The sequence below is a fragment of the Helianthus annuus genome, chromosome 12, assembly GCF_002127325.2.
Source record: "Helianthus annuus cultivar XRQ/B chromosome 12, HanXRQr2.0-SUNRISE, whole genome shotgun sequence".
Taxonomy (NCBI): Eukaryota; Viridiplantae; Streptophyta; class Magnoliopsida; order Asterales; family Asteraceae; genus Helianthus; species Helianthus annuus.
In genome coordinates this window covers 60,075,239-60,087,562 of record NC_035444.2, presented here as the reverse complement: position 1 = coordinate 60,087,562, position 12,324 = coordinate 60,075,239, and the positions used below count along the sequence as shown (strand labels likewise).

The window sequence follows — 12,324 nt, the reverse complement described above, 5'->3', positions numbered from 1 at the left end:
AGTAACATCTAGTTGAGCTAATTTATGTTGTGGTAATTTAGTATAATTATTTTATACAAAAGATTAAGCAACTTCAAATTTAAAAAGAATTAATTTTTGTGTAAATTAAGCAACTTTAAAATAAAAATACATTTTCTTTGATAAAAACCAGGTACTAACACCCGGTTCCAATATATTTGATACCCTACCTAGATAGATATGGTTTAGTTTTTCCCCTCAATACCCAAACTCATCTGGTTTCTCCAAATAACCAGCATTGGACGCTTAACGGCAAAAAGATTCTATGATATATATAAAAATCGGTTTAGTCAATTTTGCCAGTTTAGTCCAAATGTTTCATTTTTCGCATGTGGGTCCAAAAAGGTTTCACTATTGCCATTTTAGTCCACTGGGTTAACTTCATCCATTTTTTCTGTTAACGAGAAGGACAATTCTGTCATTTTATATGGCCGAATTGCACTTCCAGTTAACAGAATTACATATAAAATGACTGAATTGCCATTCTCATTGACAGAAAAAATAGATGAAGTTAACCAGGTGGACTAAAATGACAACGGTGAGAGCTTTTTGGACTCACAGAAGAAAAATAAAACCTTTGGACTAAACTAGCAAAATGACCCAAATCACCGGGACTAAAATATAATTTTTACTCAATAAATAAACTCCATATCTAGTGGTGCACAAATCGGGTTTTCTGAATACCCAGTTCCGGGTATGGAACCGGGTTCGGGTACGATCGGGTTCTACAAAATCGGGTATTGACAATACCCGGGTCGGGTCCGGGTCCGGGTTTTATATAAAAAATGTATACCCTATATACCCGGGTTCGGGTCGGGTTTGGTTCGGGTATGCCTCGGGTATTCATTTTTTTTGGATAAATCATAGAAATATAAAATGCAAAACCTTTTTATTTCATAAAACATAGAAATACATAACACCTAAATAATCATTGAACCAGATCGAATAAGATGATGAACATAGATAGCTTCGAATAACTTGATCTTCTTCGTTTATTGTTCGTCATCAAAGACCCCTTTTATAGGGTATAGAGATACAATGTAAACCAAACAAATGATCATAATACACTTTCTAACGGCTATATAGCCGTTACCAAGGTACAAAACTCGAAAAAACACAAAAAAACGAAAAAACCTGAACAAGGTATTGGGAAACCTGGACCGGGTATTGAAAAAACCGGACCGGGTATTGAAAAAACCCGGTTCCGGGTTCGGGTTGAAACCGGGTACTCGTAAAACCCGGGTTGAAAACGGGTATAAAAAAACCCGGTTCCGGGTTCGGGTTTTATAACAGAAATACATACCCAACCCCTACCCTATGGGTAGGGTCGGGTTCGGGTTCGGGTATAAAAAACCCAGGTTTTATAATACCCGGTTCCAGGTTTTATTTTCGGGTTCGGATTTAGGTTTTTTGTGCACCACTATCCATATCTTCTTCACCTCCGTCCGGATAAATAGAAAATGGGCCTAAGTCTCTTTGGAAATCAGTCTGAGCCCAGAAAACTGAGGGTGTACCCTAGACCCCATGCTCCCAACCATCACCTGAAACCCCCCTTTCTTCCACTCTCGTAAACCCTAAACCCCTCGTGACGAACAATTAGGGTTCGAAACAAATATTCACGTTGAAAGATGTCGTCTTCGCTGTTTATCAAACGATTCGGGAGAACAAAGAGTATAACGAAGAGATCTACGAAGAAGTATCTGGAAGAAGCGCTTTACAGGCGGCTGTTTAAAGATGGAGGATCAGATGTTAGTGTTCGACAGAATTTGAATCAGTTTGTTAAGTCCAGAAAGAAGGCGTACAAATGGGAGGTGGATCACACCGTTCGAATCCTTCGTCATCGCAAGCGATACGCTCCGGCTCTAAAGGTTCAGTTCTGTTATCATCCTTAATTGAAACTCAAGTCATTGTTTATTAACGAATCGGTTATTCAGTTAGTTAGTTAGTTAGTTAGTTGGTTTTTGGTCAGGTTAATAACCAAAACATAACTTGGGCTAATACTTTTTGCTTGGAAATACATTTAATGTTGATATAAATACATGAAATGAATATATATACAAGTACATGAAATTGAGGTATAGATATATGAAATGAAGGTATAAATACATGAAATGGAGTTATAAAACATGGGATGAAGGTGTAAAAGTTAGTTTCGGTTACTCCAGGGTACCAAAAAAAAAACGTGGTTAATTCGGTTAATTTTAGTTTGGTTTCGTCGGTTTTTGGTTCAGTTTTGGTTAACGGTTCGGTTATTGCTTACCTCTATTAAAGGCGTTGATTTGATGTTTTTATAATGTATTTTGTATTGATCTAGCATGATGAAGTTAAATATGAGCTGTAGTTATGACCACTAGATGGCGATGCAGACACCTGGATTCAGGTGGATTGTTGTGTGAGTTAAGTGTAGAATTAAGTTTTGATTGTAAGATGAGTTAGTTATCAGCCACTCGAAATGATACCTAAGTACTCGTTTCGAGTTAAATTGTTTTACTTCAGGTTTTTTACTAAAAATGTAGCAGGAGATGAAATAAAACAACTTAGGCTGCCTAGAAAAGCCAGTGGAATAGGTCTTTATGAAAGTATGTTTAGTAAGCACTGAGCAGTCCTGTAAATTCGAAAATGATTTCGATGAGCTTACTTAGGCTGCATAGAAAATGTGTATAGTTACAGAGGTCAGCAGTGCTATATCACTAGTGTGCTTATTAAAGGATGATATTGTTCATAGAGCAAATGCTTTAGGACAGCGTATCCGATTATAGCTGTCAGGATCATTTTTTGATATTGTGTTTGTTGATTGAAGTCAGAAATGAACATAGCCAAACTTCGTTGTAATGATTAGCGGCAAAGTTACTTTTTTTTTTTTCTAGATTTATGTTCAAATTTATTTTATTAGTTTGAAATGAGTAGTTCTAGTTTATAGTTTGATACAAACACCTGATTATCGTCATTTCCACCTTCGGTCTTTTTTGTTAAAAGGCTTATGTTTTCATGTTGTGAAATATTTGTATAAGCAACAGAGTGCATAGGTGTGAATATCTCCAATTTTGTTGTCGAATAATACTAATAACAAACAGAATAAAACCTAAAATAGCATCCCTCCATAAGCCTATGGTCTTGTTATGATAACGTATTTAAAGAAGTTTTGACTCTGAGACTTTCTATTACGGTTATTTTTTTTACATAATTTCTATATTGATTGTTGTATGATTTTACAGCTATCAGAAACTATGGCAGAAAGGGGAATGAACAAAACAGTCGGTGATCAAGCTATACACATTGATCTAATCGCCAAAGCAAAGGGAATAAACGCTGCAGAGGCTTATTTCGTTAGTCTCCCCGAACAATCAAAAAACCACTTAACATACGGTCCGCTTTTAAACCATTACTGCAAAGAATTGATAACTGACAAAGCTGAGTCTATGTTCGAAAAAATGAAAGAATTAAACTTAACGTTAACTTCAGTTCATTACAATTGCATCATGACTCTATACGAAAAAACCGGTCAACCTGAAAGAATTCCAGAGATCATTATGGAAATGAAGGCATCGGAAGTCAAACTTGATATTTTGACTTACAATATTTGGATGAGAGCCGTTGCTGCATTGAATGATATCTCTGCGGTTGAACGCGTAATTAATGAATTAAAGAGGGATGACGAAGTTTTGGAAGATTGGACTACATATTCGAATCTGGCATCAATATACGTTGACTCTGGTTTGACCAACAAAGCGGAAGACGCACTAAAGGAATTAGAGAAGAAAAATGCCCACAAAAATCTATCGGCGTTTCAGCATTTGATAACGTTATACGGGAAGACCGGTAATCTAATTGAAGTGTATCGCGTCTGGCGATCGTTAAAGCTAGCGTTTCCGAAAACGGCAAATATTAGTTATCTAAACATGATACAAGTTTTGGTCAAATTAGATGATTTACCAGGAGCCGAAAAATGTTTCAGAGAATGGGTATCGGGTTCTCCGACTTACGATATTCGGATCGCAAATGTTCTTATCGGAGCTTATTTAAAATCCGATTTGTTCGATAAAGCGGAAGAGCTTCGGGAGTTATCGAAACGGAGAGGTGCGAAACCGAACGCTAAAACGTGGGAGATTTTCCTGAATTATCATTTGGAAAAAGGTGAGATTGTATCTGCTGTTAGTTGCGTTGATAATGCGATTGGTGAAAAGTGGGTCCCCGTGGAAGCGGTTATTCGGAAGTTTATGGCGTATTATGAGGGTAGTAAAGATGTTGATGGTGCTGAAGGGTTAGTGAAGGTTTTGCAGAAAGCTGATGATAATGTTGGTGGTGACGTGTTGGAATCTTTGTTTAGGATTTATGCATCTGCTGGAAAAACAAGCCCGATTATGCATCGTCGGGTGAAAATGGAGAATGTCGAGTTGAGTGATGAAGGTAAAGTTTTGCTTGAAAAGATATCGGTCAAGTAAGAAAGTTTAGTGTTCGTGCATTTATATGAAAAATTGTTAGAAGTTCCATTTGTTGGCTGTTTGCATTTGGATCTTGAAGTAGCAATAAGGGATTTACTTTTGTGATTTTTGTGTTAAATTCCATCAAAATGCAACATCATGAGTTAGATTCTACGGATTTTATGTTGTAATAGTTTTTTTTTGTTTTCTGTTTCTTATTCTTATACAATTGTGTTTTAATAGTGGACTTCATGGTTGTATGACCCTATACGATGGTCAGTGATGGGTCGACTAAAACAACTAAGTTGTATACGAGGTCATAGATCGGATTTTAGTCCGTCAATCGCTATCGCTAACTAATCATTCTCGAAACCCGGATGGTTCCTGTATGGTAGTTAGTATTTTAACTTTGAGTCGTAAGTTGGGAAAGATTATGGTTTCAATGGCATAATAATCGCATGACCATTTGTTGCTCATGTACATTACATTAGACCCCCATACTCGTATCCGACAAGAGAAGACGAGACGATCACAGGAATGTAATGAGTAGTACCATAAGTTGGTTGGCCGCATCTCTCCGTGGATGATCCGGAAACTTCAGTCTTCAATCCAAGTTTTTGACAATAAACCACAAGCAGTTGGCATGAACACCAACTAGAAAAGAGCATGGAATGGTTCGGCTGCCATATCCACAAGATAGCGACTAAGAGAACATCAATGAGATGGAAAATATGTGTGGAACTGTTCATGACAAAAACACACCACCAGAGATGATAACCGAAGCTGATCGTGACAGAAACACACCACCGGAGATGGTAACCAGAGCTGATGACTGGTAAAACTGTTTTGGGTTAGGTTGGGTAATTACTACGTAATATTTTTGTTTGTTTGTTTGTTTGTTTTCTAATCATGGGTAAAACTTTAACACAATTTAACGTAAAAACCAAACGTCTATTATTCGAAGGACCTAAAATGTGTTGCGGCCATATACATATTCGGGTAAAGTTATTCTACAAAGGCTTCTTATGATTTTTTATTTTAAGGAGACTTTGTATTTGATCCTAACCCATACATATTCTCATTGAAGTTGAGTCCAAATGTGAATTTGGTTTCATAAACAAGTTAAACAACTTAACAACCTTTTGTAATAGCAATTAAGCTTTTTAGCTCATCTATTAAATGAATCCGAAAAGCTTAGCCTGATCTCGGGTCAAGTTATACAAACAGAAGCGGTCAAAGAGCTCCAGTTTTAAATAACATTGGTTTATTCTACAGTGCTATAGTAAAAAGTTAAAACCTTTTTTTTAACTTTTTTTAAATTAATCTCTTACACTATAAATAATATACGCATTTTTATTTGGGTTATTATATTTTATCATCTCCAACTATTGCCTATTGGCCGCTGTCACCCCCAACTATCACTTTGACGTTCATCACCCCCAACTTAACACTTAATGTGTTTAGTCACCATGTCGTTAACTGATAACTAACTTTTGATCCTGTTACTACACTTTTTAGGGTGTCATAGAGATGTTGGGAAGGTTTTAGGGATCTTAGGACACCCCCAAAAGTATAGAAACAAGATCAAAAGTTAGTGATCTGGTGACAGAACACACTAAGTGTTAAGTTGGGGGTGGCGGGCGTCAAAGTGATAGTTGGGGGTGGCAACCACCAATGACCAATAATTAAGGGTGATAAAATCCAATAACCCTTTTTATTTTCCTCTTGAAACTTACATTCATTAGTTTGTTTACAAAAACTAAATACGTCATATAATTTTTTTTTAAATGGACCAAGCTGGCATTAAAAAAAAAAAAAAAAAAAAAAAAAAAACAACAGGTCGCCCCACCGCAGAGCGTGGGCATGACCAATTAGTTTTTTCAATACCTGGAAAAAATGTCTTTTATTCTACATTTTACCAATTAGTTCAAAACAAAATAATGTCTTTATGCATTTAATATTTCGTTCACATAAAAGCAAAAGAAAGTAACCAATTAACCATAAAAAATAACAAAAAAAAATTGTTTTATATTATTGTATTAGAAAATTGATATAACAAACATGTTAGGGGCATTGTGGATTATTTCCAGGTCCTCCAAAAAAGATATAATTATCCCAAATGCCATTATACCCACTTGTAACATCATAACAGTTGGGTTTTTCTGCACCCAGAATTATATCAGACAAGTCTGGGATGCTAGTATTTTCCCCATCAACCAATTCTATGTTCTTAATAAACGAAGCTTTCCCGAACCCTTCTCCTGGGAAGTGACCACTTCCCATTTGAGTCGACGTGTGCCCACCTGATGCTTGACTATCGAACACCTCTCCTCCAAACTGAATCATCGTTGCGTGGTCTGCAAGTTCCCGGATCAGAGCCGAAGGCCAGTACCCTATCATGTGGCTATCCATACTCAACCACCAGTTCCTGGTCTCCGGGTCCTGTTAAAATTAATGTTACAACCATGCTTATATGTTACCAATACCTATATGTATTTGTAGCATTCGTTAGGGGTGTTCAAGGTTCAGTTTAAAACTGTGAAACTATCCCAATTGGTCGTCTGTTTGGTTTCACAAACGTTTTTTTAATCTTTTTAGTTGTTGGGACATTTTCGGCTCTTATAACCTTAGACGATGATTTGCGACACTAGAAACAATTTCTTTGTTTTGAAGATATTTTGTGCAAATTTTTATAAAGGCCCAATACACAGTGGCGGAAGCAGGATTATTTTTCACCGGGTTCTCACTATCTTTTTTCCAAATCACACAAGGTTTCCACTAATTTTTTCTATCTTTTTCCAAACCGAGGGGTTCTTAGGAAACCCCAAAACACCTATGGATCCGCCCCTGGCCCAATAAGTTCATACTGTGAAACTAAATCAATGCAAGACTGCTAGTATCGATTTGGTTTGGTTCCGTTTCAATTTACAATTGTTAAAAAACCGTTACTAAAGACTTAAAAGCCGCCAAAACCACACCGTGAACATCCCTGGACACTGTTACCAAGACTCGAAGATCAAGATCAACACGAGTCAAACTACGAGATTAGCACCTTGACAACAAGTGTACTAAAAAGATTAAAATATTTACCTTGTACATCATTAGGTCGATATTAAACTGGCTATTACTATAAGTTGATATTTCTGCAATAGCAGCTCCAACACTGATCTCGTTACTCGTTTGGACAAATCCTGAACACAATAAATTGTAACATCCAGACTTTTGAAACCCATCATTCTGCATTTTTTTAGTTTCGAAATGTTAATATTAGTATTTTACTAAAAATAAAAAATATGTATAATATTTCGTTTGTGATAATCGAGAATAGTAGGTTATTTATTAAACATAATAATACTTACGGTCCAATAAATAAAAAGTCTTGGGGAATTGTCTCCGAATAGCCCAGGGTAAACCTGTCATAAGAAATACACCAAAAAAATTATAACATTTAAAAATATTATACAAACTATGATATGATGAAAAAATATATATTCTAAAATGGGTATGAATTCGTTCAAGAATAGCGAATTAAATTTTCAGTTAATTTGTCTCTCATAATATATTAGTACAAATTCTCAAGTTTTAAATGAATATGAATATTAATGTAATTTATATAAAAAAAAAACCATGAATAAATTCAATATTTATATTAGAAACAAGAAAAAATGATTTTAAATGAACTAAATATATATATAAATATAAAAGGAAGGGAAGGTACCAACCATCCAACCAGCTTCAATAACATTGAGATCATGATTGGGAATATCAGAAATAACCCAAATTTGTGAATTGCTAAAATCATCTTTATGAGCAATGTTTGGAGCCCATACATTTACAGTAGCTTTTATTCCATGGTATTGCTTTCCCAACAAGTATCCCAATGCATGCTATCAAGTACAAACATATAATAACCATAATTAAAACTTTTTAGAAATATTATAATATATATATAAACTTGATACATTTAAATTACTTATAAAGAATAACTAACGCGATTCAAGTTATTGTTAATATTTTCTTATAATTTCGATTTTCTTTTTGTGATTTGAAACTTTGTAAATAAATCACCAAAAAACTTTGTAAGGCCGACTGGTAGTCCAGTTTTTAAACACTACCGAGTCTGAACTTTCTGATTTTATATTAAGGATAAAATTTGTATGTTTTGATGCCAAAGTTAATAGATAACAGATAGGGTGAGGTTCTAAAGTGAACACTAATGTATTTGCGAACTGAGTGAACAAATCGTGGCCATTGATCTACACACGTGTATGGCCAAGATCTCATCATAAAATCGTAAAATACCCTAGTGTATTTCAACATCAAATCATAGCCATTGATCTACACACGTGTATGGCCAGGATTAGTTCACTCAGTTCACAAGCTATACTAGTGTTCACTCTTGAACCTCAATGTAGATAAAATGCAAAAAGAATTAAAACGCACAGCTTTAACTATAAAGAATAATCATTATTCCATAATTAACCTTTCTTTATAAATAACAAAAGTTATACCGGTCTTGTGGTTGACTACAGATTTTAATGAAACGGTATCATAAATCTTTATTATTTAATATTGGTATATAGCTTGAATAAGTTTTAAATTATTAGTCGAAAACAAAAGGGTGCTACTTTCTACACCCCCCTATTTACTTTTTTCACCCCCCTTCTCTCACATATTTACAGGTGGGGCCTGCGTGGGACCGACAGTTTTCCTCTCACAAGGGGGGGTGTAATCAGGAAGGAGGGGGGGTGTGTATAGAATGGGCCAAACAAAAATGCTTTGTCGGCTTTTCTGTAGCAGAATTAATCACCAAAAATGTACTTTAAGATTTTTAAATTTTTAAAAAGATATCATATTTTTATACATATAAAAATAGAGTTAGTGATTAAAAATAGTATGGTATGTTGTTTATCATATTAAAATTTATTAAAATGTATTAGGGGTGCTAAACAGGTCGTGTTTGTAGGTTGGCGGGTCTAACCCGACCCAAACCCGAACGCAACCCTAACCCGAAAATCGTGTCATACATGTGAACCCGAACACGACCCGTTCAACCAAATTTTTTAATTTTTTTTTCAAAAATTAGTATATTATATATTATATTATATTATATATTGTTTTCGAGGTATGATAAATAGTAACTTTATTTTTATAATAATATATAGTTTTTATTATTTTATTATTTAATATATTATAATAGTTTATTATTATATTTACTTTTAATAACATTTTTTTTCTTTTTTTTTTGAACATATATTTCATTTACCTTTTTTAATAATTGTTTTTTTTTCTTTTTTTGAACATATATTAATTTATCGATTAATTTGATACTTCTCTAATAAATTACGTTATGATGAATAGTAACTTTATTTTTATAATAATATATAGTTTTTATTATTTTATTATTTAATATATTATAATAGTTTATTATTATATTTACTTTTAATAACATATTTTTCTTTTTTTAAACATATATTTCCTTTACCTTTTTTAATAATTGTTTTTTTTTCTTTTTTTGAACATATTAATTTATCGATTAATTTGATACTTCTCTAATAAATTACGTTTATAGTTTTTTTCTAAAAACTTAAGTACGTAGTTATGCTTGATTTCTTTCCCTGACATTCCGTTATAAGTTTTGTTAAAAACGAAGTTATACTCAAAATAAAGTATTTATTTGGTATCATAAAGCGGTACGATGATAAACTAAGTCGTTCTAATGGTTTGACTTTCTAAAAAAATGCTTTATTTTCAAATCACGTTTGTTTTACAATATCATTTGCGTGGTTTCGGCGCAACACGCGATATAAAAAAACTAGTTAAAATAAAATTAAAAGTTTACTACTAATAGAACACAATTGTATATAATAGAATTACATTTTAATTATAATAAAATTAAAAGTTTACTACTAAAAGAACACAATCGTATATAATAGAATTACATTTTAATTATAAAATATTATGTTAATTTCTCTTTTTAAGTTATAATTATAACATAAAATACCCACCCAAATTAATTTATGATCGATACAAAACATATTGTAAAAAATAAAATATGATTTAAATGGGTTAAACGGGTCAACCTGCCAACCCTACCGGTTTGACCCGAACCCGAGCTGTTTAGCTAAACGGGTTCACTGTTTCAACCTGAAACTGACCCGAACCCGTTTAGACTAAACATAAACTTAAACCCATGAATTTCGTGTTAGATTTGTTTCAAGTTTTCGGATCGTGTCAGAAATTCACATCCTATCCTATGTATATCTAACTTTGAATGATGATAAAAAGAATAAAAGTGGTTACCTCATGCCCTCGGCCACTTGAGTTGTTTTTTGCACTAATTTTCTTTCCAAATTTAGATATAGAACGAGATCTTAGTATGTCACTTGCACTTGTTCGTCTTATTGGTATTGTTCCATTTGGACATGATTCACCATTTGAACTCCATGCCTGCTTCACTCTAGAACTTGTTCTCCTTTTACCATGTTCTTTTGGTAATTTGGGAGGATCCTGTTCATTGTTATTTTTTAAAACAATTTAGATTATTATTAAATTCCTCCAATTATATAAACTTAATATAACATAAATTAAGTTAGTGGCAGTTGGCAGAATCATAATTTTCAACTCTCAACAAAATATACCATTGGCATCGTTCCTCTTAGCTTTGGGAGATCAAAAGCTGGCTGAAGATGAATCAAAACGCAATCTATTATATCACCATCCGGGCTCTGATTAAAAAATAAGAATCAATAATTAGTATCAAGTGTCTAAATAAATATAATAATCATAATCATAATTATAAACATATAAAACATGCTTTTGTAAACAATCCAATAGAAGAGTTACCTCAATCGACTTAACAAAAGGCTTGTTGATCTTCTTAAGCTGAGCATTTATCAACTTCATCTTCTTAGACTCGTCAACCAACACTGAAGTTCCGTTTTCTTGCCATAACTTTTCGGAACCCTTTACCACAAATATAGGTGAAAACAAGAAGAAAGACAACACAAGAATGGAAATGATAGTAGGGATCTCATGACCGTAACTAGACCGCATGGTTGTAGATTATCCTGTTTAACTACAAATTTTGTATTCTTGTTTAATTTCTTTATTTTGCTATATCAATGCAGAAACATAATAAAGTTTAAACAAAATATGTTCATACATACATTACCATATGAACGACTTTATATAGTGGTTTACAGAAAATTCGGTTTTTGGAGAAATTCAAAATTAGATATTGAGTTATGACCAATAAATTCTAAGATTAATTAAACAATAATCTCTCCTATGAAATATAGTGAATTGACTAATAATACGTATCTGATGTATGTAATCCTTCCCATCTTTTAAATATGATTTATTTATTACATACTCTCTTCTTTAATTTTACCATATGTATGAATTGTTTTGTTGAACAATTTATATGTAGAGAAGGGCGGTGGCTGATTACTGAATTTTATCTTATGGTATCATTTTTTTCGATACTCAGATATATAACAACTCAGCGTTAAAATTTTTGTTTAGGTATAGTTGACTCACATAAATAAAAACCTATATCATAAAAAAAGTACTAACGTCTTTAGGAAAACACATAATAAAGTACAAGATCATAAAAAAGTACAATGTCTTTAGGAAAACATATAATAAAAGTACAAGTTCATTTGAAGTATTAAATGATATAATTAAAGGGGTCTTTAATTGATCAAATAAATCTATTTGATCCGCCTTTAATTGATCACATAAATCTATTAAATGATATATTAAAGGGGTCTTTAATTGATTAAAGACCCCTTTAATTGATTAAAGGAGTCTTTAATTGATCAAATAAATCTATTAAATGATATAATGAGGGCGAGGAGTCCCGTGGACACAAAGGACCGCG

General features: G+C 33.2%; 2 protein-coding genes across 2 annotated transcripts; one reads left to right on the top strand and one right to left on the bottom strand.

Annotated features, from left to right (window-relative positions):
- The first annotated feature begins 1,498 nt into the window (after positions 1–1,498).
- Positions 1,499–4,679, top strand: LOC110895067 (pentatricopeptide repeat-containing protein At1g60770). Its single transcript, XM_022142334.2, has 2 exons — positions 1,499–1,886; positions 3,234–4,679. Exons 1-2 carry the CDS (start codon positions 1,647–1,649, stop codon positions 4,458–4,460), a joined length of 1,467 nt encoding a protein of 488 aa, XP_021998026.1. The 5' UTR covers positions 1,499–1,646; the 3' UTR covers positions 4,461–4,679.
- Positions 4,680–6,479: 1,800 nt separating this feature from the next.
- Positions 6,480–11,572, bottom strand: LOC110892960. Its single transcript, XM_022140090.2, has 7 exons — positions 11,286–11,572; positions 11,081–11,167; positions 10,743–10,949; positions 8,162–8,326; positions 7,799–7,852; positions 7,530–7,676; positions 6,480–6,881 (listed from the first exon to the last, which is right to left on the bottom strand). The coding sequence occupies exons 1-7, from the start codon at positions 11,493–11,495 to the stop codon at positions 6,504–6,506; spliced, it is 1,248 nt and encodes a 415-aa protein (XP_021995782.1). The 5' UTR covers positions 11,496–11,572; the 3' UTR covers positions 6,480–6,503.
- Positions 11,573–12,324: the final 752 nt, after the last annotated feature.

Excerpts from the sequence above, each read along its gene's own strand:
- LOC110895067 (XM_022142334.2), top strand. The coding sequence starts at position 1,647 with ATGTCGTCTTCGCTGTTTATCAAACGATTCGGGAGAACAAAGAGTATA. Across the intron at positions 1,887-3,233 it reads GATACGCTCCGGCTCTAAAG|CTATCAGAAACTATGGCAGA; the intron begins GTTCAGTTCTGT and ends ATGATTTTACAG.
- LOC110892960 (XM_022140090.2), bottom strand. The coding sequence starts at position 11,495 with ATGCGGTCTAGTTACGGTCATGAGATCCCTACTATCATTTCCATTCTT. Across the intron at positions 11,168-11,285 it reads CTTTTGTTAAGTCGATTGAG|AGCCCGGATGGTGATATAAT; the intron begins GTAACTCTTCTA and ends TTTTTTAATCAG. Across the intron at positions 7,677-7,798 it reads GACTTTTTATTTATTGGACC|AATGATGGGTTTCAAAAGTC; the intron begins GTAAGTATTATT and ends AAAAAAATGCAG.